The sequence below is a fragment of the Rhagoletis pomonella genome, unplaced genomic scaffold, assembly GCF_013731165.1.
Source record: "Rhagoletis pomonella isolate Grant_MI unplaced genomic scaffold, Rhpom_1.0 Rhpom_scaffold_00006, whole genome shotgun sequence".
Classification (NCBI taxonomy): domain Eukaryota; kingdom Metazoa; phylum Arthropoda; class Insecta; order Diptera; family Tephritidae; genus Rhagoletis; species Rhagoletis pomonella.
The window spans coordinates 57,067,294-57,095,233 of NW_023458560.1; the positions used below are offsets into that span (position 1 = coordinate 57,067,294).

At 37.9% G+C, this 27,940-nt stretch overlaps 2 protein-coding genes across 4 annotated transcripts in view; one reads left to right on the top strand and one right to left on the bottom strand.

Moving 5' to 3' along the window:
- Positions 1–22,754, bottom strand: part of LOC118740998 (cryptochrome-1) — a 202,265-nt gene extending 179,511 nt beyond the window's left edge. For 2 of the 3 annotated variants that reach the window (XM_036472778.1, XM_036472779.1), the window contains exons 1-2: positions 22,001–22,754; positions 21,033–21,928 (exon numbers count right to left, since the gene is read on the bottom strand). In XM_036472778.1, coding sequence (XP_036328671.1) covers positions 21,033–21,928; positions 22,001–22,664 — 1,560 coding nt within the window. In that variant the 5' untranslated portion in view covers positions 22,665–22,754. Of the gene's footprint in view, positions 1–20,878; positions 21,929–22,000 lie in introns of those variants that run through there. The other variant, XM_036472777.1, reaches the window with a different exon arrangement.
- Positions 22,755–23,032: 278 nt separating this feature from the next.
- The window catches only part of LOC118741000, an 87,197-nt gene continuing 82,289 nt past the window's right edge, over positions 23,033–27,940 (top strand). The window contains exons 1-2 of the mRNA XM_036472781.1: positions 23,033–23,596; positions 23,711–24,295. Of these exons, the coding sequence (XP_036328674.1) occupies positions 23,538–23,596; positions 23,711–24,295 (644 nt within the window). The 5' untranslated portion in view covers positions 23,033–23,537. The remainder of the gene's footprint in view (positions 23,597–23,710; positions 24,296–27,940) is intronic.

Genomic DNA, 27,940 nt, shown 5'->3' on the forward strand with positions numbered 1-27,940 from the left:
CCAAATCGATTACTATTAACTACAAACTAATCTTACTAATGATGCGACTTTTTGAAATTTGTATCAAGGTTACAGACAGGATGAGTGGACTATTGGCTAAGCACTACTAAGCACTCCGCTTCATCGTGTTCTTCGCACTGGGAAAGGGGCTTAAATGGTGCTATGGCACTGCAGCATGAACTAAGAGGGGTACTGGGTATTAAACTGAAGTCGGTTGTTTTCATCCGCAGGTCGGGTAGTGATTGTAGGCTGCATTTCCCATGCACAGAAGCCCGCGACACCAGCCTCAATCGCTCTCTTTGCAGTCAGTAATCCACTAAGTTTTCGGTGAGTGAAAAGCATAGCACTTTATATCGACGGCTTAGTGGAAGATCCTAAAAACCTCCTCAAAACGCCCTATCTCAGAAAGTGGCTGAAGAACGACCTACTTAAGAATTTGGTTCAAGAACGCCCTATTTCAGAAATTGTTTCAAAAACGCCCTATTTTCAGAGATAGGGCGTTTTCGAACCGGCTGCCGAGATAGGTCCATATTCCACTTAGCCGTCGATATGAGCTCCCTACTACCTCGAAGGCTGCGTTGAGTGATTCAGGAAACATCCAGAAGATGGAAAAGAGGAAAATCATGTCTTCTGGGATGACGCTGAAGTCAAGGTACAACCGGGCCTACTTCACTCTTCACCAAATTTCTTCGAACGCAGCGGCCAAATCTGTATGTACATCGCAAATATGAGGACGAGTGCCGTAAGTGCAAACAGGTGATGGTGGAGTAGAGGTGTTAACCAACATCGACATCAGCTCACACGATAGAGGCTGTAAACGGCAATAGTTCGAAGGAAGATTCTCGCCAAAGATACGAACCATAGGCGAAACGCACATACTCCGAGTCGGCGAGAAATCAGCTTCAGGTACAACCCTATTCCGGAATTTTATTTTGGCGAGTCTCTGAAAGGATATGCGATTTTGAAGTGCGGTGAGGAGTTCTCTAGGAACTTACCTAGCCAAACTCGGCGACGCTTGAATTGATTTAAGGCTCAAACTGGGCTCGGCCAAAGACATAGCTATTTGACCAAAGGTCTACATCTGGCTGCCGAGGATGGTCATAGGCAGCGCCAAACTAGGGCGGCTCGTACAGCGGAAAAATCTAGAAATTCCGATGAATGACTGGGTGGTCATACATATGCGTGGACAAGTCTAGGAGGGTTAGATGTACAACCAGCTGTTCATCGGAGTGAGAACAGTAAAACCATTAAGATTCGGCTGAAACGAGACGATTCCTGAAACTGATGTCGAGGACGCCAACCAGTTGTTGGGTAACATCAGGCTAAAGGAAGACGTTGATGAGGTAGTTGAGGACACCAACCATTTTTTGCAAAATAAGACCCTACGCTCAGAGGAAGAAGCCGACAAAGTCGATCAGATTGGTGCATGCAAATCTTAGGCATTCTAAGGTCGACCCGGATGGCTTACTGGTCTTAATGAGGTAGGAAGGCGGCGTGGAACATTCGATATTTTACGAGAGACCAGACAAGGCGTATTTTATGAACGCAACCCAGCTACCCATTTTATTATTGAACAAGTAGTACATTAAAGCATTTTAACCTTTCAATTTCATCGCTTCAGATATAATCATCATCAAATTGGAGTTGATGAACGGACACAACTCTATATCATCGGCTTACATGGCGCATGGCATGTGGCATCAAGGCCACAGAAAGTCGATACCTTACAGAAGCTGACTGGTGCTAGCCCTATTAGTACTCGTTTGTGATGCAAATTCAAGGCATACATTTTCAGGAAACTCTGAAACTAATGTCAGAGGTGGTACTCATACTTTCATATTTTCTAATATTACTCCAGACTTCTGTGGGCGGAAAGAAGTTCTCTATGTAAAGTTGTTAAGCGAGGGATGCACAAAGACGATGAAACCCGACTCCACTAAAGACGAGCTGAAGTCCAGAATAGACTGCTGAATAAGGCTTTCGGAAAGGCCTTTACAACTTACAAAATTGCGGAAGCCAATAACGAAGTCTTTCAATGAATGTTGTAGAAGTATGTACAGCAGGACTCTTAAAAGGAATTTTTCAAATCCATCGAGTAGGACCCTCGCCAAAAAGAACACTCTCAGCCAACAAATAGTTATAAACAGGTTAAAGCTTTGCCGATCGAGTCGGCCGAGGTGTCTTGGGACATTCTTCTTAGTATAACAAGTAAATAAACACTTTCCATTGTATACGGTGGGCGAAATTCAACCCGTTGCTCTAAAACCTCTACTACTCAACTCTAGGAACCTTCTTGAAGTAGAAAAGGTACACTTTCTACCTTGGACGGAAAATTACTTCGCAGGTGATCATTCCGGTTTTGGTGGCTATTTTTAAAGGGTGCTTATGCGATATCATGTCCCACTATTATGAAGAAAAATTGAGGTAATCTTTATTCCTGAAGCAGGGAAAGGTGTTCACAATAATGCTAAGTTACTTAGATTAATAAGTCTAACGACTTTAAAGACGTCTGATGTACATATCAAGTGCAGGATGTCAAATTTATCGTACAAGATTATATAGGATTACCAAAGGGTTCTAAAATACCTGCGGCCCACATAAAATCAGGCCTCTGCTCGAAATGGTTTAAAACTTACGGCTATCTGCACAGTGTGACCCTTACTAACCCTTTTTGCATGGAGGCTAGTGAGAGTAGTTTTCATCGCGACATCTGGAGGAAAACGATTTTCGTTCAACCAGCCTCACTTCCTTTGTTCTCAAAACTTGTCAGCGTGCTCTCGGCGTGCACATTCGGGGTATGTTCCACAGCGATTGTATGACTGAGGTACCGCATTCATGTCTAGGAAGACGATTCATTGAGAAGGCGCTTCATGAAGTGACTATAATCGTTAAGAGATCACTCGAATCTGAGCAGCATATCCTGAGAGCCTCCCCATATAGAAGCTGTCATCACAAATATTTCAGAAGAATTTGGTAGTACGCCCCAGATAGAATTGATTTAGCCATTTTCTTGGCTAGCCCCACTAACAACTCAGTGCTCCTTAATCTCAAACTGGAGTGAATAACAGTATTGGTCTGTGTCAATGCTTTGGAACTTTTTTCTGTGGTAAGCAACATTATGGAATGAGACCGAGATGAGGTAGGCTGATAGCCTGAGCACTGAGCACAACACAGGAAAAATAGAAGATCTTTAAGGCCAGGAATAAAGTCTGTAGCTTTGTATTTACCAAAGTTGAGTAAACAAATCATACGATTATTTTAGCAAACGACGTACTCGTATTGGGGATTCGTATCAAATCTTAAGCTTTTTGTGAGTTGCAAAAAAAAAAATTTAGAGGATCGAGTAAAGACATTGAGAGGAGTTGCCTTCAACTCTTGTAAGCAGCTTTTCAGGAAGGTGTTCAGGACTATAATGTAGCTGATCGCAATGTTTCCCACGAGTATAGTTTGAGATCTCGGGCTTTGGGGCTATGGCCGGGAACTGCACAGTGGAATAGTTAGCAAGAAATATTAGTCAAATTTTAGTTAGTTAACTCTGCGCTTAGAATGGAAATGCGTGGATGAGTTAATGACTTCTATCGCCGCTGCAGCGACAAGGAGGAGGGGGAAAGTCTAGACTACAATTTCCATGCACGTCTAAAAATGTGTGGTATTTTGCTCAAATAATTAAGAATGCAGTTACTTATTGTAAGTAACACTTCTAACAATTTTATTGGCTTAATACTTGTAAAAGACATGCAATGCATTCGGTTTGCGGTCTGTGATATAATTCAAAAATGTAAAATTCAGACACAGCATCCTTTATGAATTAGTAACTAAGTAGTAAAGTCTAAGTCAACTAAAATAGCATGTGTTTATTAATATTTTACATAAATACATACATACATACATACATACATACGTACATACATGCACACAGAGAATATATACTATGTATAAATAATCGCATAATATTTTGATAGCAATCGCAAGTCGAGTGTAAAATGTAAATGACAACAAATTCAAAACATACATACATACATAAATATACTAAGTATGTAAATGTATACATATATGTATGAAGAAATGTGTGCACATTGATATGAATTTAGGTGAATTAATTTGGCTACAAAGCACGTAATACAATACAAATAAACATAAACTAGTAGCAGGCTTGTGCGCCTCTAATGATGCCAACTTGCCTTAAATTACGCAAACATTACAGAGGACTACACGATGTGGAGGCGACAGAAGAGGTGGTGAAAATTCATGCATAATTTCAAATTATTGCTGGCACAGTAACAATATTAAATAAAGTAAGCTCTAAATCATCGGTTCCCAAGTGGTGAGTCACGACCCATTAGCGGGTACCTTCCGCGACCCACCTGTATTCCTTCCACGCTAATGGAAAATGTTGCTAGGTCAAAGATTTCTAAAATACCTTTTGTTTGATACCAAAATTTTTATATTTTATTTATCTTACTAATTTAATTGAATAAAATTTTTTAAACAGGTGGCAATCCTCTTTGAAAATATTTTCCACACTAAACTTTCTGAAACAAGGTTATTTTGACACCCTTTTTGCAACACTTCATTTAACTCATAAATTTAGTTGAATTAATTTTTCAAACTGTTGGTAATACTCTTCAGAAATATTTTGGAAAACAAGCTTTCTTAAGCCTGTCTAGTTTGATATCCATATTGTAATATGTTATTTATCTTCTCAGTTTAATCGAATTAATATTATAAATATATGCTTTCTAAAATCTCATTAGATCGATATCCCAATCGTAATACACATTTAATTTTTTTTATCAATTAGTTTAATCGAATTTTTCAAACAAGTGGCAACTTTCTATTTTTTTATATTTTAAATCATCCGGAGTTTATATCGGATAGCAAACAAACTTAACTCAAACATGCTTCACAAATGTTTTAACAAACTTAAACTTTTGCATAGCCAATTCAAAAAGGTTGGGAATCACTGCTCTAACTCATTAAATATTATACACACATACATACATACATGCATACGAAATTTTCATAATAATTAATGCAATGCAGTCCAGTTATGAAATACCAACAGATACCAGTTCTAAAGAATTGTTGTAATTTTAAGTTATGTATTTGTAAATAACTTGCGGTTAAAATTGTGGCTTAAGTAAGAAAGTATGTAGTTTTGAAGTATTCCTTTCCAAACCAGTGCGAAAAGGAGGAGGCAGAGCACCTCTGGTATGAGATTAGACGGCTAAGTAACAACGTTGAAAAAAAATTATTTTTCGGCATAATTTTGCAGGGCTTTCTTTTTCTTTCTCAGGAGTTTTAGAACTATTGAAAAGCTACTCAGAACAATTTTAATTTTTTTTTTTTTTTTTAATTTAACTTTTGCAACTTTTTTGAAAAAAAAAGATTTTTCAGTGTAATTTTGTAGAATTTTTTCCCCCTTCTCAGGAACTCTAGAACTATTGAAAAGCTACTCAGAACAGTTTTAATTAATTTTTTTTTCAACAATTTAACTGTTTCGACTTTTTTTAATGTTTTTATCGACGTACTTTTGAAGAACTCTTTTTGTCCTTTTCAGGAACTCTAGAACTATTGAAAAGCTACTCAGAACAGTTTTAATTTATATTTTTTCAAAAATTTTACGTTTCCGACTTTTTTGAAAAAAAAATATTTTTCGGCATAATTTTGCAGGAGTTTTAGAACTATTGAAAAGCTACTCAGAACAATTTTAAATTTTTTTTTTTTTAATTTAACTTTTGCGACTTTTTGAAAAAAAAAATGATTTTTCGGCGTAATTTTGCAAAGCTTTTGTTTTCCTTCTCACGAACTCTAGAACCATTGAAAAGCTACTCAGAAAAGTTTTATTTTTTTTTTTTCAAAATTTAATTTTTTCGAAGAAATGTTTTTTCGGCGTAATTTTGCAGAACTTTCTTTTTCCTTCTCAGGAACTCTAGAACTTTTCAAATCTACTCAGAACAGTTTTAATTTATATTTTTTCCAATAATTTAACTTTTTCAAAAAAAAATTTTTTTTTCGGCGTAATTTTGCAGAACTTTCTTTTTCCTTCTCAAGAACTCTAGAACTTTTGAAAATCTACTCAGATTAGTTTTAATTTTTATTTTTTTCAAAAATTTTACTTTTCGAAAAAATTGTTTTTTTTTTCGGCGTAGTTTTGCAGAGTTTCCTTCTTCCTTCTCAGGAACTCTAGAACAACTGAAAAGATACTGAGAACACTTTTAATTTTTATTATTTTCAAATATTCAACTTTTTTTAATTTTTTCGGCGTAATTTTGCAAAACCTTTTTTTCCTTTTCACGAACTCAAGAACTATTGAAAATCTTCTCAGAACAATTTTTTATTTGCCTTTTTGCCACATGCTGCGTGAATCTGGCGCAAACAATTTTTAAAGCATTTTTTTTTTCTCAAAATATCCAAAACTATTTTTTTCCTTTTCAAGAGTTCTAGAGCGATGAAAACGCTACTCAGAACAGCTTGCATATGTATGTACATGTTGTGAAAGCCTACATACTGAGTTTTCTATGCAATTAGCAGTTCGGAAGATACACTGGATTAAGTGGAGAAACCTCAAAAATACCACTTTTATCCCTCTGCCGCACATGCGGCGCGCAATATACCCCCCTCGTCGAACCAGTATTTACTCTTTTTAAAGACTTCTATAGTTTAAACCCATTAAATAATTTTGTCCGGCTAACTGGTATAGGTTGCGCCACTGTGCGGCGGCTGGCTTCAAGTAAGTGTTGTCTGTTCAGTTGATCTAAGCGGTAGCCATCCAACAGAATATTCTCTTCAACTGGGATCACAAGAGGCTCACTATGAGAATATTGCTCTGGCGACTGCCGGCGACCACATAGGCGCAGCAGACGGCCAATCGTCTTATTGTCAATAACGTTTCCTTTTATTTGCCCCAAGTCATGGGGTCTAAGGCCGAGTGAATAAGACATCGATAATCACGAGAGGCAGCAAATCAATACTATTCTAAAACGGAACAGTCCTAATCATGTAACCGAAATTGTATCTAGTGCCTGAAAAAAAAATACTCACACACAAATTTTGCATGCACCTGAAAATATGCAGCATCTGCAAGCAAAGTTTGCTCACAACACCACTGCTGACCGTCATATCGATGTTTTGTGGCGTTCACACTAGAAATTGATAATTACGAGGATGACTGAACTACTAGGAAGCGTGTCCTTTTCTTCTACCACCACTTCCACCACTTGGCCCCCTTGGTAGTGCAGCGCAGGTGTGAACGCCTAAGTTTATGCAACAGCTACTTGTTTATTTGTCTCGCACTTGCTGTTTGCTGTCCTCTTACTAAATATTTCTACAGGTATCAGCTCTGCACCCGCAAATGCTTACGGGTACTCGTATTATGTCGCCTTAAGTTGTACGACGGTGGCTACAAATGCACATACCCTGTGGGGAAAATCTCTAGTTCTGAACTGGTGCGCTTCTAGTACATTTAGACCCAGTACTGGTTCGCGATAAATCTCTTTTGCATGCAAGCAACTGGCGAATTAAACATGGCGATGTCCTAGGAAGTGTCAATTGCCCCCCGCTGCATCCCTTTTTCAATAGTTCCGAACTAGTCCTAAATTCTATAGTTCCGAACCAGTTCTAAAATCGACAGGCGAAAGAAAAAAGTATCATGATTTTTCAATCTTTTTGGTTCTTCCGTGTGTGCGATTTTAAGTTATTTTGGAAGGAATGTGTTTTCAATTTGAAATTAAATTTGGTTGCATGATTGTAAGAAATGTACGTTTACATACCTTTAGCTGTAGTTGAGTTTGCAGAGGTGGTCGCTGTTATTTCTTAGACGGTCCCAAGATGTTGAAATGTTAACACAAATTTTAGTTTTGTATTACCAAGCTATGAAAAAGCATCTGCGAAGCACAGAATAGAAGCGTATTTGGACGAAAAAGCCGCCGAATACATATCTATGTAAAGTAAACAAGCCCCCGCTGCATCCCTTATTCGATAGTTCCGAATTAGTTCTAAATTCGACAAATAAGATCTAGTTCGTTCTGCATCCCGTTTTCTATAGTTCCGAACCATTTCTAAATTCGTCACTTTAGATATAGATTTCTAGTGAAAAAAAAATAGTTTTTTAAAAGTACCACTTTTCGCCGATTTTAGACTGGTGGGGATCTAGTTCCTATCGGACTAGTTCCTTTTTGGCGATAAAGACCTAGTACGGAACTAGAAAATTGATTCACTAGTCCGCGGTTTCCCTGCAGGGTATGTACATATATGCACATAATAATTGATTTTCTAATTGAAAGTCCGTGTTGCAGTGTTGCCAGCGTTTGGAATTAGATACTCGTACATATGTATGTATGTATAAGGATATTCCTGCTTGTTAGCTTTGATTTTCATTCTACCGCCACTATGGTCAATGAAATTGGTAAGTTATCGTTAGGAATTATGTATGTATGTATGTATGTATGTATGTATGTATGTATGTATGTAGTTGTTTGCTCTGAATATGCAAATGCATTTATGAATGAATGTGTGTAAATTTACTGCCTGAAATGGCTTTTGTTGCTGCAATGCAGAATATTATTATTCTTGGGGATTAAATTAAACCGGATTTGAGTGCTGGAACGTGACAACAGATTTGCACACCAGGTGCATTCACACAAATAAACAAATTTACAAGTCATGCTTTACATGCAAACATATACATATGTATTTATTGTATATTTATGTCCAAGCATATGTACATATACATATTTACTTTGAGTTTGCTCACTTGGCTAGAAACTATAGAACGTGAACGTGAATACTGTCGGCTTTAACTGTGGAGACTTGCAGATTAATTCTGGCAACGGTCTTCCAATTCACCACAGTCTTTCGAAAGACCAAAGGATTTCGCAAGTCAATTGTCAATACTAATTAATTATCTTGAAAGCTCTTTGCTGACTTTCGAAAGATCTGCTAACGAGGAGATCTTAGTGTTATGGTGTTCGCCTTTTAGCAATAAGTTTTTTTTTAATTATATTAAATTAAATCAGGGACCGAGAACAAAAGGTAAGATCGAAACTAAATATTGTTCTCGTAGTGTTGTTCCCAAGAACGCTTTAAAACCAAAACCAACATGAGAACAAAACTGTCGGGAACATTCTCTCTCTCTTCAAACTCTGTGGAACGTTCCCAAAGAGAACAAATTGCAAAAATACTTTCGGGAACATTTCTAAGAGAACAAAATGGGAAAATAAGTTTTCGGAACGTTCTGGGAATGATCTAAACGGGGACAAAAGTCTAAGGAACTTTCTCTCGAATAACAATTTGGGAACTAAAGTCTCAGGAACTTTCTGACAGAAAACGAAACAGTCTGAACCATCGCCTACCATGTGAAAATAGAGTCTAATTGCGGTTGGCATGTCGAAATCATTCGAAACGATTAACCATGCGAAACTTTTCCAAGACATATATACTTTCGTTCGGTCGAAAGGGTGGATAACCAGTTAACTGTGTGGACGTCAATCGTCAGTTGTATTTCGTAAAACTACGGACAAGAAGCGTAGAATTAAACAGGGGGTAGCTTAAGGGAGCGTATTCTCCTTAATACTGCTTAGCCTCTACAAGGTCAAGCTCTCTCCCGCCAGCTGGAGTCAACGTAGTGAGCCAGCCTTCAAATTACAATTTTTTCACTGCCAGGGACCTAAACATTTCTGTCGCAATATCCACATTTTCAACTGCGTAGACCAAAGAGACTAGGCCGTTAGGGAATTCGTAAGACATTTCCTCAGCCATTTCCTCAACTTATGAGCGTTTCCTCTTTTTTAGAGATGGGCTATTTTCTTTTTCGATGTTTGCTACGAAAGATATAGCTTTGGAGTTGACTGGCTCTTCACATAAATCTTCTTGCCTAACCTACCAGACGCGAATGACTAAAACTCCAACACATTCACAAGTAAAATGAACACATATGCAAAAATGTATATGCCAGTCGAGTCGGGTAGAACAGTGACAATCATTTTACCTGTCATATGATTGACAATGCTGATAGAATACGAATTTTTTTCGGTGACTATCATTTGACTGGTCATATGATTGTCACTGATGATGGAAAGGTTCACAAGAAAAGAAAATATGTACATCATTATAAATCACAATAAAAAAAATTCTAGAAGCGAAAGGACGCGGTCGAAATTTGTACCGAGAAAGTGCTAAGAAATCAACGATAAGTATTAAGAGAAAAAATTAAAGTGTTTTAAAATTAAACAAACAATTTTAATAATGCCATGAGCAGAGAAAAGCTAATGTTGTTTAATATGACCTCGAAACCCATCAATTGTGATCAGTCATATTTGACCAACTTTTATAGCAAGTATGATTTGGCAATACTGACCTAAGATCCCATCAAGCATGATTATTCATTTGTGACCAATGTTTATATCATTGATGATTCACATGTACCTATGCGATTTTTTCCATCAAATTTTGCACATTGCCCTTAATATTTTGATAGAAACTTTCATACAAAGTAATGACGAGTATTTCTATCAGTATTGTCCGTCATTTTACCGGTCAAATGATTGTCACTGTTCTTGCAGGGTAGTTGACCTTATCTCCTATAGTTGACCTTATTACCTATAGGTTTCTCCGAATCTATGAGGGAGTTTTAGCGCAGTTCAACAGCGATGGGCAACGAAAGACATTGGTTGAACCATGGTCCGAGGCAAGGTTTCTCGTGGCACTTAATCCACTTATGTAGGTGAAAAGATGCCAATCTCGTCTTGGCTTATGATGCGTGAAGTGTTTAGGAGATTTTAGTCTTTCAGATGATAGACACTGGGTACCGAGTGGATGGCAGTTTGCCAAGACATCAAGTTAACTGTTGTTTTGTCACATCTGTAGGAGGCCGCAATATGAATTATCGTAGGGAACAGGAAGGGCAGCCGATACGTCCTTCCGAACAGTCGAGATAATAATCTAATCTTTCAATCATTGTCGATAGGGTTCGAAATTTCAGACGTTGGTATCGATACTGAGTACTCATTCTGGCATCGAGCTCATGGTATCGATACTCTAAGGGCCGGTTACTCAATGTCTGGTTAACACTAATCTGCGGTTAAACATCGTTATCGACGTCTTCGACTCCATGCATACAACAGGGAGTCGGTAACGTCGATAACTATATTTAACCGGAGATTAGTGTTAACCAGACATTGAGTAACCGGCCCTAAAAGTATCAGGGAAAAAGTATCGATACTACTCATTACACAACTTTTTTTGGGATACTAAAATTATTTTATTCTTCAATCGTATATCTAGTTATTTCCTGAAATTAATTAAATGTACATACGTACATATATATATATATATATATATATATATATACTTTCATCGGCGTAGCCAGAATGAAATTTAGGGGGGGGCTCGACCCTATTAAGCTGGAATTTCAGGGTACTATTTTATATATATATAAGGAAACTTTGAAAGTTAGGGGGGGAGGGCTCGAGCACCCGCCTGCCCTACCTGGCTACGCCCATGTATACTTTCACGAATTTCAAATGTTATTAAGAATTTTTGTAAACTTTTTGGGTATGCATTTTTGTAGCCTATTCAATTTTAGTATAATAAAGTGCAAGTTTGAATTAAAAGTCAACGGTAGTAGGCTACACGTAAAGTTGAATAGGTTACAAAACTGCATACTCAAAAAGTTTCTAAAAATTCAGCATTTTCGTTAACTTTGAGTAAAGTTTTCAATTCAATTCAGTGTTTATTGAGTCTATGAGTACAAAGAATCTTACAGACTAGAGTAAAATTAATAGGTAAAAAATTAAGAACTACACTAGGAGTACACAGATTCAATTAAACTTCTAAAAGACTGCCTACTAATAGAAAATTCAATATTTAAATTTTTTGAAATTGCATTAAGTTCAGTGAGAGCCCTCCAAATCGGGGATTGAGCCCAATAATTAGCTTTAGCAGGGATAACATAAAACGGCGGGACAAACCGCAATATTCTGCTCGGGACATTGAAACCGATATGCACAAGTAATTCCGGACAATCAATGACGACACTCAAGAGAGTTTAAATCTATAAGCTTGCAACGAGCTATATAGGGCGGAAGAGGGTCAGAGAATCGAAGCGGCTGAAGGGCAAACCGAATAAATTTTCTCTGGACACGTTCGATACGAAGTGCGTGGCAATTATATATAGGACTCCAGATAACCGAGGCATATTCAAGCTTTGAACGAACAAGAGAGTTAAAGAGAGTTTTCCTTGTATAGGGATCCTTAAAATCCTTCGCATGCCTTCGCAGAAAAGCTAGGTTCCTGTAAGCCTTCGGAAGAATATGGCATATGTGATTAACAAAGGTGAACCCAGAGTCAAAAACGACACCAAGATCAACAAAGTCATTAACAGAAGCGAGTTGTACATTTGAAATATAATAGTTAGTTAGAAAAACTTTAGATGTTTTGGCGAGGGTCATATGGAAGCATTTCTTTATATTGAGGGATAACATATTTTTTTGGCACCATACTTCGAGATTAAACAGATCTTCTTGAAGTAACCGCGAATCGGAGACACAATTGATTTTACGAAACAGTTTCAGATCATCGGCATACAGCAGGTAATCAGAGTTATTGAAACAGGACCCGATATCGTTAATAAACAGGACGAACAACAGCGGACCAAGCACACTGCCTTGGGGCACCCCCGAAGTAGCGGCAAATTGAGAAGACCTGCAGTTTTCAATTTCAACAAACAGTGTTCTATTTGTAAGATCTGACTTTAACCAATTTAAGAAAACCGAATGGAAACCAATGCTTCTTAATTTACGAATTGAATGTGATACCTTATCAAACGCCTTGGAGAAATCTGTATAGATGCTGTCCACTTGGGACCCATTTCTGAACGCAGATATACAAAATTCAGAAAAAACAGCGAGGTTCGTTACGGTAGAACGACCACCGACAAAACCATGCTGACGAGGATTCACAATACTTTTTAGGGCAAAAGATAGTTTCTCCATTACCATCTTCTCAAAAAGCTTGGAGCAAACAGTTAATTTAGAGATAGGTCTGTAATTAGAAACATCATTCCTACGACCTGACTTGAAGATGGGAGTGATGGACGCTGCTTTCCAGCGCTCGATGAAAACACCTGAACGAAGAGAGAGATTGAAGATCATACACAGTGGAACACAAACGGAGGAATGACATTGCTTAAGGAAAAAGGGACAAATACCGTCGGAATCACATTTAAAAGACTTTTTAAGAGAGAATATGCCTCTGATAATGTCAGATTCTGTCAAAGACATCGATCCAAAGTCTAAACCTTGTGGAGGGCAAGAGTTAACTGGAAACCTGTGGGAGTTGTCATCAACGACAAAATTTGATTTAAAAAACTCAGCGAAAAATTCGACAGTATCACTAATCGACTCAGAACACTTACCATTATAGTACATACAGGAAGGTATATTTGAGGAGCCCGATTTGGAACGGATGAAGCTCCAGAAGGCTTTGGGATTTTCCTTCAAATCAGACTCAAATTTACTAATATATATATATATATATATAAAGAAATTTATCCAAGATGTTAAATTGTCTCATGAAAGAGATATATTTAGCCTTGAGATTAACATTATCGAGCTGACTTTTATGTAGTTTATAATACTTGTTTCTTTTGTTTTTAAGATTCTTGAGTCTACTTGTGTACCAGGGTAATCTATGAATCCTAGGCGGCAGCAGCGGAAGATATTTAGAAAAAAGATTATTCAGTGTGCACACAAAAGAATCAAAACACTCTGAGACGATCTTAGAAATAAAAACAGAGTGCCAGTTGATTTCAGACAAGGCAATATCGAAAGCCTGAAAGTTAGCATCGCGGAAGTTAAAGAACCCAGACGTTATATTCCTTGCAGTGAAATTATCAAACATTTCCAAGTAAATAATTATGGGCACATGATCAGGGTTGCCACTTTGGTAAATTGTTACCAAAATTGGTAGAAAAAATTTGGGTTGGTAAAAAGGTAAATTTTTTCTTATTTTGGTAGATTTTTGATGAACTTTCCGTTCCCGATTTATTTTTCGTAGTTATCTTTAAATATAAAGTTAAATAAATAATTAATAAAATTTCTTTGCATACTTTTTATATAATTACATACGTATAAATGTATATCGATATAAGGCGAACATATCGCGCTCCATTCAAAACTAATTTTACTGGAATCCCGAGGAGCTTTTGATTGCCTAAATAATTTAAATGATTATTTAAATATAAAGAAAAAATTTACAAGTATGTAATTACGCACCATGATTGTTCGCAACAAGAATTAAATCAACGCCATTTTTTATCAATGTAAAAAAATTAAAAAAATCAATGAGAATTTTAAGCAGCACATTTTTGGCTATACTCAAATAGTATTTGCTTTAAAACTCCATACCTCAAATTGTTCTAAAAATTCTGAGTAAAAAATTCGAAATTTAGACGAAAATTTTTGGAATTTTTCTATATGTTGTATATATAGATTATGGATTTAGTTAAAGCAAAAAACATTTTTACTCGAAAAATATTGCGAATATTAAAAAAATCACTTTTTTGAGTCACTGTATTTGTCTATAATAACTCGAGTTGAAGTTTTTCAAATATTAAAGTTTCATTGTTGCCTTTAGTTTCATCACTTCCGCTTTTGGTTGAAGGAAACAGAGAAATAAATAAAAAAATAATAAAACTATAGTTTTTATTTAAATAATTATAAAAAAGTTATTGGTAGATATTTCCCACATTTGGTAGATTTTTTTCAAGTCGATGGTAAATATTTTTTTTCGTCAGTGGCAACCCTGCACATGATGCATATCAGTTTTACTAACCGGAAAACTGCATTCCTCTAAGTTAAATATTGAATTTTCATCAACAAAGACAAGGTCAAGAATTTTAGACAACTTATTAGATAATGAATTAATTTGAATTAAGTTTAAACTAAGCAGGCTATCCAGAAAATTTATCTCGTACGTCCTGTTTACATGTGTTGGAGTCAGGAAACCATTTCTTTGTAGGTCGGAGCAGACTATATCTGCAAGATTGAAATCGCCAAGAATGCAAAACGAAGAGTCAGGTTTCTGCTCACAAAGATCGACGATATTGTCAACATGACAGCTGTATAGATAGTCCGTACTATTAGGCGGGATATAGGATGTGCAAATGAATAATTTTCCAAGCGATCCATGGACACAAACACAAATTTGGTCTATGAGAGTATCTAGATTCCCTAATTGATGTAACGACGAGCGGATACAGCGCTTTAAGGCGATTAGGACGCCACCACCTTTGGAGTGGCCAGTCTTCACCGGATCTCTATCCTTCCTGAATACATTAAATAAAGGTGGATTAAAATACTCTTCGTCATGAAAGTCAGCATTCAGCCATGTTTCCACAAAAACATAGACAACAAAGTCAACGCGGGACGTTGATAAAAATATCTCTTTGGTTTTAGTCCGCATTCCAGACATATTTTGAAAATAAATTTGAAGACCCTTAGGGGCTGAGCTACAGTTGCCAGAATTCAAACTATTTGTGCGCTTCCGAAGGGGCTTCCCTTTGAAAAAAGCGGAATGGTCGGACATTTATACCAGAAGGCCAAACAGAAGCCTTCAAGATATCTTCATAATATGCATACGAAACTCCAAATTTGCAATTTATGCTTCGAAGCTTGTCTAAAGCTTCGTCTTTCTTAATAAGCTTGTGGCATGCAAAATGTTTAATGTCGATACCGGACTGTTTAGATACATACTCGATGATTTTATCAGTAGAAACGGACGGCTTAAAAGCGGATACATGTACCCACTTCATTTTTACGATAATGTCGAGGTCAGCGTTTTTATTTCGACCAACCACAACCTGTTGACGTTTCGGTGTTTTCGTCTTATGAGGCACAGTTTTCCAACCATTCGAGCCAGAAAAAACCGCAGGCTCTGAACCAGCATCAGGCACAAATTCAATATCAGCATTCAAAGAATTAACATCCACGTCGGCATCAACAACAGCGCCAGCAGCAGTGATAACAGAGCTGTTAACATTAGCTTTAATTGAGTTAGTACCGGCAGCAGCAGCAGCAGCAGCAGCAGCATAGCTAACATTGGTATTGAGCGCCATGCGCTTAGCAGACCCATTGGGGGGCAGACCAGCATTCGATACCGTGCACATAGTAGACGGAGCAGATGAGGGAGTTTCCGTTGGGGTAGGTGAACACTGTTCAGCATGAGCAGCAGTAACATTAGTCCCATGCAGAGAGCCGGCGGCTGGGTATGATGGAGAAGAGCGTAAAAGAGATTGATTTTCATTGTCAATCATCTCCTTACATTTGTTAACAGCAATACCGCGGTTTGCATTGAGGCCAGTAAAGTTGTCAACAATGCCGCGAAGGCTTTTTATCTCCGCAGCAGCGTTGCCATTTTAGCCGTTTTCCGGCTAGATTTAGCCGGTTTTGATAGCAACTAGCCGGAGAAAATTCGATCTAGCCGGCAGCCGATTTGTTAGCCGGTTTGTAAAAAAAAGTTAGCCGTTTTTAGCCGATTTTACTATTTGCCTAATTTTCAGGTGCAAAAAGTAAACAAGTTGTTCGAAAGCAATAATGCAGACCCAATGAAGATTTTTAATGAACTCAATGTTTTACTTTCGCATCTATGCTCCCTAGTGGTTATTAGCGCGGACACATTTGATCCTATATGCTCCCCGTTGGAACCATACCTTGCTCCATTTCCTCAGTTTTATCACAGTTTTGAAGAGTATTTAAAAACAAAAGTAAGCTCAAACGCTTTTGACCACGAAGCCGAGAAAATGGTCGCTATTTTATTATCACTTTAATAAAGGAATTACGCCAACGCCTCCCTACAAATATTGCCACACTAAAAAAAATTGACTTTTTTCGGTTGGAAATGCATTAAGAGTAATTAAACCAAAAGTATTTGTTCAACTACAGCAACAAAAACACAAATATAATGCCGACGAAATAACATCCATAGAGATGCAATGGCAACGGTTAACGTTACATACCTGGAGTAATTTAGACTCAACTGTAAAATTTTGGGCCGAAGTTTATCAATTTCGAAATGCCCTAGTAGAAAACCCTTTTGCTGACCTTTCCAACCTAGTTTTTAGTTTTCTTGTTTTGCCTATAAGTAATGCAGAAGTAGAGCGAATATTTAGTTCAATGAATATAATAAAAACTAAGCAAAGAAATCCAATGTGCGTTAAAACGTTAAACGCTATTTTATATATAAGATACGGTTTAAAACGTGAAGAAAAATGCTGCCATAATTTTACTGTAGATGACGATCTCTTAAAATTAATGAATTCAGGTGATATATACAATAGTGATTCATTTGATGATGAGGAATATACACTCGATATAAATTAATGGTGTTAACTAGTCTTTCGTTTCTTGCGATTTATTTAAATAAAGCATGTGAATTTTCACTAAAACATTTTAGCCGTTTTTTGCCAGAGTCTATGTGAAATTTCACTAAAATATTTTAGCCGTTTTTAGCCGCTTTTTTTTGCCAATCTAGCCGGTCGGCCCAAAAAGTTCTGGCAACACTGCTCCGCAGTCAACGACGATACGTCGGCATCCCTGTCGCTTAGCTTAGTTTGCAAAACACGAACTTCTACATGCAAATCATCACTTTTCTTTATTAGCTGCATTTTGTCTTCATGCAAAGCACCTAGCAAACACAAGATATGAGCATTTTCTGCCCTGAGAGCAGAAAGTTCTTTAACCACAGTTAGCAGTGTAGATTTCAATTGAAAGTCATGCTCAGTAGCGATATCACTTGAGACATCTCTTAGAGAGTCTGAATTAAGAGCTTCTTTAGCACTAGTGCTCCCACCCGAACCAACGGTTGTTGAAGGGCAGCGGAGAGATGAACGACGGTCATCCATACAGTTTTTGCAAAGAAACGGCTTATTAGATGAGAGTAAGAAGTCCAGATCGGCCTGGAAAATACCAACACATTTGAGGTGAAATAAGTTTTTACACCCGGCACACTGCACTTTAGATTGTGTACGATCAACTTTTTGACCACAAAGGCAAGGCATTGTATGAATATTTTTACATTTAATAAATATTGAGTCAGTGAAATTCACATTATTAAGAGTCACTATCTCAGTATATTATGAGTTTCGCATTAACAAAGCGAATTAAAATTCACAAAGAACGCTTAAAAAAGCCAGATAAGCGCGGAGCGAAGAAAAACACGTCTGAACTGCAGTCGCGCAAAACTGGTGGCTTTAAGGCTTTATTCATAAAAAATAAAAAAGGTTTGTAAACTGAAAAATGTATGAAAATGTAATTTTATTAAGCTCTTTAAACCTACTTTATTTTTATGAATAAGGCCATTAAACTTATACTTATTTGGTGTATGTTATGCAACAGACTACAAGCAATTTCAGTTTATTTTAAATGATGGACAAAATTGAATGATAGTAATCCATATAAGCAAAGAAAATGGGGTTGCCAATGTTAGAAAAACTTTAAAAATTGTGTTTTTTAAAAAGTTTTCAATACTACGAGTACTTTGCAAAGTATCGAGTAAAATCAACAAATAAGGTATCGAATATTACAGTACTCATTTTTATACACTCAATATCGATAGTCTCGTTCGAACCCTAATTGTCGGCAAGCTCAAATAACGGTAAGACCAGTAAACGGGCTACTCTGACGGTGTCTTACCAAAGGGAGAGATGTGTTGGCCGGTCATGCGAGTTGACTGGCACATGAGAAGAGGTGGTTCGTGTTATGCGGGGAACCTTCGCAAGCGGAAGTCGGAGTCGAGTCTGGATAACCTGCTACAATAAACACATTGATATTATGCAAAAGCAAGGCTAGTCTCTTGAGGCGGTTGAAGCTTTTCCTCTGTATTAGGTGGGGATTGAACTCCAGTTGATGTCTTGTCGGTACAATGTGTGGGTCAGTGATTTTGCGATGTAGATCTGGATCACATCCTCACGGATGGTTCATAAATCATTACTTCCCTGTTGCTTAGGGGAGCTCCTATGGACCGTGGAGGTCCTTTCGGCAGCAATAAACAGCATTACGCCACAAAACGCTTGGACCATTCACTTTTGGTCTTAAGGCCAGAGCACATTTTAATATGAGTCTGCTTGGGAAGCTGCTCCTAACCGAAGTCGAGTGCGAGAACAACCTAGATTTACTACAACGCTGCTGTTCCGAAATTTTGCTTGAAACCTGCCCACATTTGCGATACATCGACGAAGGCAGAGCTAAATCGCAAACACAACTGTCGCCCAGGATCGTCTGTTATACGATTAAATTAGGTCCTCATTCCCCTTTGATCGATGTCATTAAAGGAATTTTCCTTTACGAACTACTTGCAATGGAGTTATTTCCATTTTATTTCTTTTTATCATTAGTCCCATTTAGAGGATTTTTCCCTCACAATCTACTTGCAATGGAATTTTTTTCTTTTTATTTCTTTCATCATAAAGTCCTACCGGTGCACAGGAGTGCCGGCTTTAAGATCTCATTTAGAAAATTTTTCCCTCGCAATCTACTTGCAATGGATTATTTTTCTTTTTATTGCTTTTTATGTTGAAAGAATAGAAAAACTCTAGCATTTTGTAAAGAAGTTTAAACAAAATCCCAGCAGCTTTCAATTAGATTTATTTAAAAAATTTGTAGTTGTTGTATAACCGTGCGTAGTGGAAATCATTGAAAAGAAAACCAAAAAATTAGCACGCTACTAAAAAACGCGGGAGAAAGGAGAAATAAAAACAGTTTCCGGCTGGATAATCCACTCATTTGTGAAGGAGTATGTCCAAGCTACGCTTTGCTGCCCAAATGCTGATTCGAAGGTATAAATTACCAGCCGTGCCAACAACGCAGACACGCGCAATTTCAACAACGGCACCAAAACCGAACTCCGGAAATCGAGAAATGCCGCTTTCCGGCGAGCCAGTACCAGTCGCAGCGACACAATTTCTTAGCGAACCGGAAGTGGTAGAGAATAGCAACAAGAAGGAAAAGTCCGGTGATGCTACCGCCAATAGGTCTCAACCGACAATCAAAGAAAATGCGTTGCCAGCTGTAACCATCGTTGATGTAAACGGCGGCTATGGACGAATGGATTTCGAGGAGCGCATGGAGCATATGGATCGTGTGGATCGCATCAATAATGAAAAATTGCCAAGCAATATAGCCGCCAGGCTGGTTTTGCCGCTGATAAAAGAGATTCCCACAGTTGTAGACATAGATGCCTATGGCGATGATATGATGTACGAAGATAAGCCGGAAATGCAAACGCAGTCTGAGCTAGCAGCGGCGGGCAATGACGATGTCGGCCGGAGTTTGATGCCGATTGCGAATGATAAGCCACACACGCCAACAAGAGAGCGGGAGGAAGCAAAGGAATTTGTGGTAAAAGCATTTGTTGCATTGCCCACAAACGCAATCAGTGATGAGAATTTAGAGCTTGTAGTGCCGGAAAAATCTATTAGCGCTGGAAACGAAACTGCAGTCAAAGAGAGGATTTGCCTGGCACCCGTCGACATTGATGCCTTTCCTAAGGAAGAGGAAGAAGAAAAGAAGCACGGCACCGTGGATATTGATGCCTTTCGTGATAATGAACGCAGGCAACTGCCACCCATACCAAAAGTACGCAATAACGTTTTCAAATTTAAAGGCATTACGATCATAATGCCACAGCGTATGCTGCGCGATTCAACTTATCGTTATCGCTTGGACCCGCAAGACATGGACAAACCGGATGACATGCAGATCTGCGCGTTTGAGAAATAAATAAGGCAATGCACTCGTGATGAGCTGTAGATTTTTCAAATTTGTAAGTTACATTCAAGGCACATTAATATGCCTTGGTTACATTGTAAATGACTTGAGATTAATCACTTCTTAAATTAATATACCTTTTTTAATAAACTTAACAAATATACCACAAAGTATAACAGCTTAAAGCTACTTTTTACGCTAATTGTTAATACTACAAATCCTTTCGTATCATATACGTGGTTTTTTTGTCAACTGTGCGCTACTTCCTACCTTTTTACGCTTGCCTTTGCCGCCATCGTTATCGGAATTTTTGCCTTGCTTTACTTCGCGGTTCACCTTATATGCCGCTGTCATGCGTTTGATATTCTCTTTATGCACTATCTCGTGATTGACTATGCGATGTGGGTAATCTTCACCCAGCACACAACCATATTCACGCTGTGCGCTCAGTGACGCTTTCCAAGGCTCATAGATGCAACCTGCTGGATACTTGGCGAGTTCAGGTACATATTTTCTTATATAGGCGCCTGTAGCATCGGTTTTTTTACCGAAGGCAACGGGGCTGTATACACGAAAGTATTGATAAAAGAAGGCAGATGCTGAAAGCCACATCCAATTGCCTGCATTCAATGCCCAATCCTGATCGAGCAACAGCTCTTCAAATACTTTTTGTCCCTCTTCCCAGGAAATCCATAAATCTCCGCGTGTCAAGAAACATGCCACTGCATGACGTGCCAAATGGTGTATCCAACCTTCCTGGCGCAACTGACGCATTATAGCGTCGATAAATGGATAACCAGTACGCCCATGCGTCCACGCTGCCAAATGCGCTTCATTACTTTCCCACGGTATTTGCATGCAGAATTTATTGCCTATCATGCGATCGAAGTTCGGCTCCGAAGCAGCGGCAGTGTAATAAAATTCACGCCAAAGCAATTGTCCGAGGAGCGATACAGGCGGCTTGGAATGTTTTGGATGCCGCTTTAAAACAGTCATTAAACGTTGATGAAATAAGCGTGCGCTAAGGCAACCAAATTTAAGATAGGGACTGAGCACAGTAGTGCTGGGTTCAATTGAGTTCGGTGAGGTGTTTGGTTTCTCAAAGGCGGTTACCCACGACTCATCGCTCAGCGACGCCTCGAAGCGGCGCAGACCTTCAGTTTCACCTGCGATTGTAAATTAAATAAAACTAAGTATAATCAAATTACAATTACAAAATTTACAAAATACATACTAACCGCCTGGAAATTTGTTTTCACCCAGTTCCTCAGGCCGCTTAACGAGTTCTTCCAATGTTGGAAATAGATAACAATTTGGATCCTTCTGTTCCATATCATCTTTTGGTGGTTTATGTTCCACACTCAACCTCGTCGGCGTCGCCACGGGCAACGGCACTTTCAATTTTTCCACAACACTAAGAAATTTCTGATATGTCAATGGCGCACTGCCGCCATTACGTTGTATCACCAACTCTGGATTATAAATGGTATGCGACCAACACGCATCTACCTTAACACCGGCTTCCTTTGCTAAACGTTGCACTTCTGCGTCACGAGTCAGTGCATATGGCTCAATATCTGTCTCGTATGTAAGCAAGCTGATGCGCCAATCCTTGAAGATGCGTGGAAATACTGTCGCCGGCGTGCCACGCACTACGTAGAGTTGTGAATTCAGTTCACGCAATTGTGCATCCAAATCAGCTAAAGTTTGTTGCAAGAAGCGCCAACGATTTGCGCCAACACGCAACCATTCCAACAGCGCCGAGTCGAGCACAAAGATTGGGCGTACACAGAATTGTGTAGGCGAACTAAGTGCTTTGTTAAACACAAGCGTTAGCGCTGGATTATCATGCACACGTAATCCTTTACGAAACCAATGCACAAGTGTGTTTTTTGTCTCCATGATTAAACAATTAACTGGAAAATTCGAATTTCAAAATATGAACGAGCAAAAATGCACTTGCTGCAAAAATGCAGCGGAAAAAACAAACAGCTGTTTGGAAGCTGCCAGATTAAGGATAATTAGGCCACTGAATAAAGATTTTTGGCGGCATTTTTTGGGGAACAACGTAAACACCCACGAACGTAAAAATACCTGTGGAAATAAAAGTAACCACAATTGTTTGAATTTTGAAACCTTTTATTCTTTTAAACGTTTACAAATTCCTCAACGTGTGTGTATTTGTTTGTGCTTTTAAATTTCCCATATTATTCCAACGCTTTTCGCAAGCTAAATTACCCTGTAAAGAAGCAGCACTGTTTCTCTACGTTGCTTCACCGCGTATTCGTTGTTTTCCAAACGGTTTGGTGCATTTTGACATTTATTGCACTATTTGACAGTTTCTCATTTTCTTGTTTTTTCAATTTGTTTTGCAGTTCCGCTTTCTTGTCGGACGACGGAGCAGTTGATTCTTTTGCAGATTCTTGTTCTCGCAGCTCATATTTCACACGAGAAAAACAGCTTTTACACCGATATTTAGTTAATTTTTTGTAGTGAAAAGTAAATGCTTTCGTCAAATTGCTTGCGCGCGTACTAAATTTGGCAAAAAGTCATATGATGCTATGCTTGCAATTGCCGCAGCCAGCGGTTGCAAAAGTGCAGTGAAAGCGCTGGGCGATAGCGCCAAGCACACAAGAAAAGTAGCAAATAGAAACCCCGCCGCTATCGCAACGAAATAAAAGAAATGTTTTTCAAAAATTAAAAAGAAAACTTGCAAATAGTTTAATAAAATACAGCAGAAGTGCTGAATCGTGCGTGTATGTATGTGCATAAATTATGCGGTTCAATTTGCAATTGGCTTATTTGAGCCTACTATCGGTGACGTGTATTTCGAGGTAAGCACTAGTGCATTAAACTAAGCACACATTGTGTGCATTTATACATTTTTAACTGCATGTATAATTTTCTTTGCCCAATAATTCATGTATTTTCATAATTTTCCATTGCAGTTGTTTCCTTTTCTTTGTGCTTCTCACAGAGAACGCCGAATATGTAGCTGCAAGTAGTGACGAAGCAGTGGCAGCGGCGGCTGCTGCATTGCCCACTGCAGCCGATGCAGCTGCCGATAACCGAGCAGATGTGCCGCAAAAACCAGCTGCAGCTGCTGCAACTGCAACAACGGCAACAGTGGCACATGATGAAGTTTTACCGAATTATAAAAAAGTGAAAAAGTTATTAAACAATGTTGGTGACGCAGTGGCGCCGCCGCATGCAGCTGTGCCAGACGTTGTTAAAATGCTGGAAGGCTTTGTTGACGATGATGGCGCAGCATTAACCGCGCCAGCACCGGCAGCGGCAGAAGCAGCAGCGCAGTCAGCTGACGGTTGGCTGTTGCCTAGTGTTGTTGGTAGTGCAAGTGATGTTGTTGCAAATGAGTTCATAAATGCAGAAATTAATGATGCAGTTAAAAGTGAAGTGAACGACCACGAGCAGCAAAATGTTAAAGAAGAGTTGGCAACGGCAGATGATTTGCCGCCGTCGTCGCATGAAGATGACTTGCAAAATAAGCAAGCAGAAGCCGATGGGCAAGAAAGGTGAGTTGTTTTGTTATGGTTTAAATTTTATGTGCTTCTGTAGGAAGTAGAAGTATTAAATTCTATTGTTCCAGAAACAGGAGAAGACGCATACCTATGAAATTCTAGGTTGTAAGAAAACTTAAATATTTCTTCACTTTCTAGGCATCTATACATATCGCTAGCTTAGAGTGAAAAGCCATTTTCTTCAAGTATTTTGTCTGTTTAAAGCAAAGTACAACTTCACACGACTCAGAAGGATTCGATTGTTATTAAAAGATTTAATACTATTTGGCCTTACGTATCGGATTTTCGGTGCTTCTTTTGGACTAAGCAAATTTTCCTTTCATTGAATATAAACGAGAATAACCAAACGAGTACCTTTATCTTTTTCGAAATAATGCATTTTTAATTTCTCTATACTCCTGTGTCAAAATACGAATTTTCTTAAAAAGTGGACATAGCAACTTTTCACTCTAAGCTAGCGATATGTATACTCCTCAATGAGGCAAATCCTTGTAACCTAATATTCTCAAAAATCTTTTTTGTTTCTAATAATCCGAGCTGAGCTCTAAATGACAAAAGTAGGCACAAATAATATTTTTAAGCTACACTGAATTCGACAGTTCATAGCTGACGATTTCCCGCTAAGTATTTATGTACCTTTGAACTGAAACTTATCAGAGAATGAGATCTTATGTACATACATAAGTACATATGAATACAATGAAATATATCGCTAGCTTAGACTGAAAAGTTGCTAAATCCACTTTCTCAAAAAAAAAAAAAAATATATATATATACATATTTTGATTCAAGAACCAAGAATAATTAAAAATGCATCGTTTGCTAAAAGATCGAACTAGCTTTTTTATACTAACCGTTTCTATTCAGTGATAGGCAAAATTGCTAAGTCCGAAATCACAGAAAATATGGTTATGGAGTTTGATTCGCTTCGAGTTTTCATAGCTTGGGATACGCTAAAACTTGTATGAAATTTTTAGCAAAACCAGTGCTTCAAAAAGTTGACTTTGAAAACTTTTTATTTCTTTCTGTAAAAATTTAAAGTTCGGACTTAGCAACTTTTCACTCTAAGCTAGCGATATGGCAAATTTATTGTGCGTTGAAATAATTGGCGGTTCTTATGAAAAACAGATCGTTATACATATTATTTCAGTTCATTGGAAGTGTTCAGAGAATATAAAAAATTGGTTTTCCATTCTCAAGTCTACCTGAAAAGCTTCTAGTTTTCAAAACATTTTTGCAAAAGATGGAAGTAGTTACATTAGTTTAGAGGAGGCGCACCCAAAGTAGTAGCCAACCACCTTAGTGCTTTACTAATCTATTTTCGATATCGGATTCGTACTGAGACAGCTATTACATAACGATGATATAAATGTCATAATACGCATTGTATTAAATTATGTGTGGTTTGGCACATTAATTCTAACTGATTAAAGTTAAATTGAGGTTAAGACAAGTAATCGACACTACAACTTGTTTACATTTTTGTAAAAACTTTGGTGTGGTTGCGACATCTTTGCCTTATCGACGCCTCACTATACGGAAAAATATACTGCAACATATACCCCATTGGTACCGTCCAACCAGCATACCATGCTAGATTAAATTTAATTCTACAAATATTGTGTAAAAATGTTACAAAAATATAATTTGCATACGCTTTCGCACAGACATTCCACACATCACTTCCTTATTCTTCTCATAAATGCAAATTCAATAATCTCTCGTTCATTTGCAGTTTATAATTAGAACATGCGCTTCATTCATCAATTCACTGATACGAATGGCTCATTTAAAGTAGCTGCAGCGTTGCGTTTTATTACGCGGATCAAGCCTAGTTCATACATACATACATATGAATGTACGAGTACATATTTAATTGTAAGATCTACTTGCTTGCTCATTCATTTATCGCATTGTGAATGCATATTTAAACGCAAAATGAAAAACGATTGCGAAATGCAAAGTTCAGCGCGCTTATTGTTAAATTCCAGCTGATTAAACTCAAAGCGCTAATTGGAGTGTATTTTTTTTGTGAACTTTAGCGTGAATTTGTATGCCTTCTGTTCACATACCTTTACTTTGTATACTCTCCGCAGTATTAATTAGTAGATAGCACTCAGCTTAATAAGGGCCGGGTGACACCAAAGTGAAAAACAACCCAGACGTATTGAAATATTTACAGTCGCACATTAAAAATGCATTTAGTTTTTGAGGTTTCTGTTTTTGTTTCTTCTCTTTTTATTTTTTAAATACGCAAGCTATTTGGCTGTCAGGCGGCTTCTTTCTTGTAAACATGCAGTATTTTTATAAGTACATCTGTACACTTGTATGCATATCCGTGCCATTTTCACGTCATGCAATTATCGACATTTTCTTGATGCGGACTCTCATACGTATGTGCATATGCATGTATGTAAGCATGTAGATTTGTGAAAAATATACAAATCGCCAAGAAAAAAATGTGGAAATGCGAAATATGACCATTTACAAAAACAAAACGCAGACATACAATAAGGAAGCTCTTTAAATACGTACATTTGTGCAGTTATGATTTGGCAGAAATCCTCAATATTTATAGGTTGTCACAGTTGGTTGGTTGTTAATGCATTTTTTTTTTTTAATATTGCTTTTTCTGTATGTCATTTGTTGTTATTAATGAATGCGGCGGCATTTTGTGCGCACTCACTTGAAATAATTCCAAGTTGTAGGAATTCGTGCATATTATATTTATTTATGCAATTTTGGGAAATAAATACATACATATTTGCACATGATTTGATATGATAAAAATATTTATTTTTAATTTAGACGATTGAAAAGAAAATACCGATTTTCAGCCACAATATTTAACTGCAAATATTGAGCATGAAAGCGGACTTATTAGACATAAATTGGCATAAGGTCATTATCATTCAGCAATGAGGGTCGAAGACAATTTTAAGGCTTCCCGGAATAGCCGGTCAGAACCCGTCGCCATTCAAGGCGATCGATTCCCCCAAAAACGGGACTACGTAACCGGAACAAGCTAGATTTATACGTACATACATACATGTTACCAATTGTTCCCCAAAACTATTTAGAGAATTTTTACGCTATAACCACAACAGCTAATTTTAATCCCTTCGAAGACCTAACCTACCAGTTGCCCAGCATATCGCTCATGAATGCCAAGGCTACAGGATTCCACGCGAATATGCACCTGAGTCCCTACAATTCATGGCAGGCTTCCCCTTTGCTGCAAAATTTTCTGCAAGACTCGGGTTTAACCTTACTTATCTCGGACTTGTGCATAATCTACTCTTTACAAGTTTATTAACAAGGCGTCTGCTCGACAGTCCGGCTTTTGAGAGCTCTTTCGTCCACCAGTCCGGACCAATTTTCCCGGACGACCTGCTCAGCACGTATGTATGTACAAGCTTTCTAAGCGGCTGCTGCATGCTGTTGTAAACTTCTGCACCATATCATCAATCGAGGTAAGACAAAAGATCTGCTGGGTACCATCTGTAAGAAGCTCCTGCAGTTTCCTGCTGCAAAGGTCCCAGTTTGTCCTGCTGAAGTACTTTTAGGGTAATCTTAGTCCAGAGGAAAATTGAATTTGATATAATTTTTTTTTTGTATCCGTTCATATGCAAGTGCTAC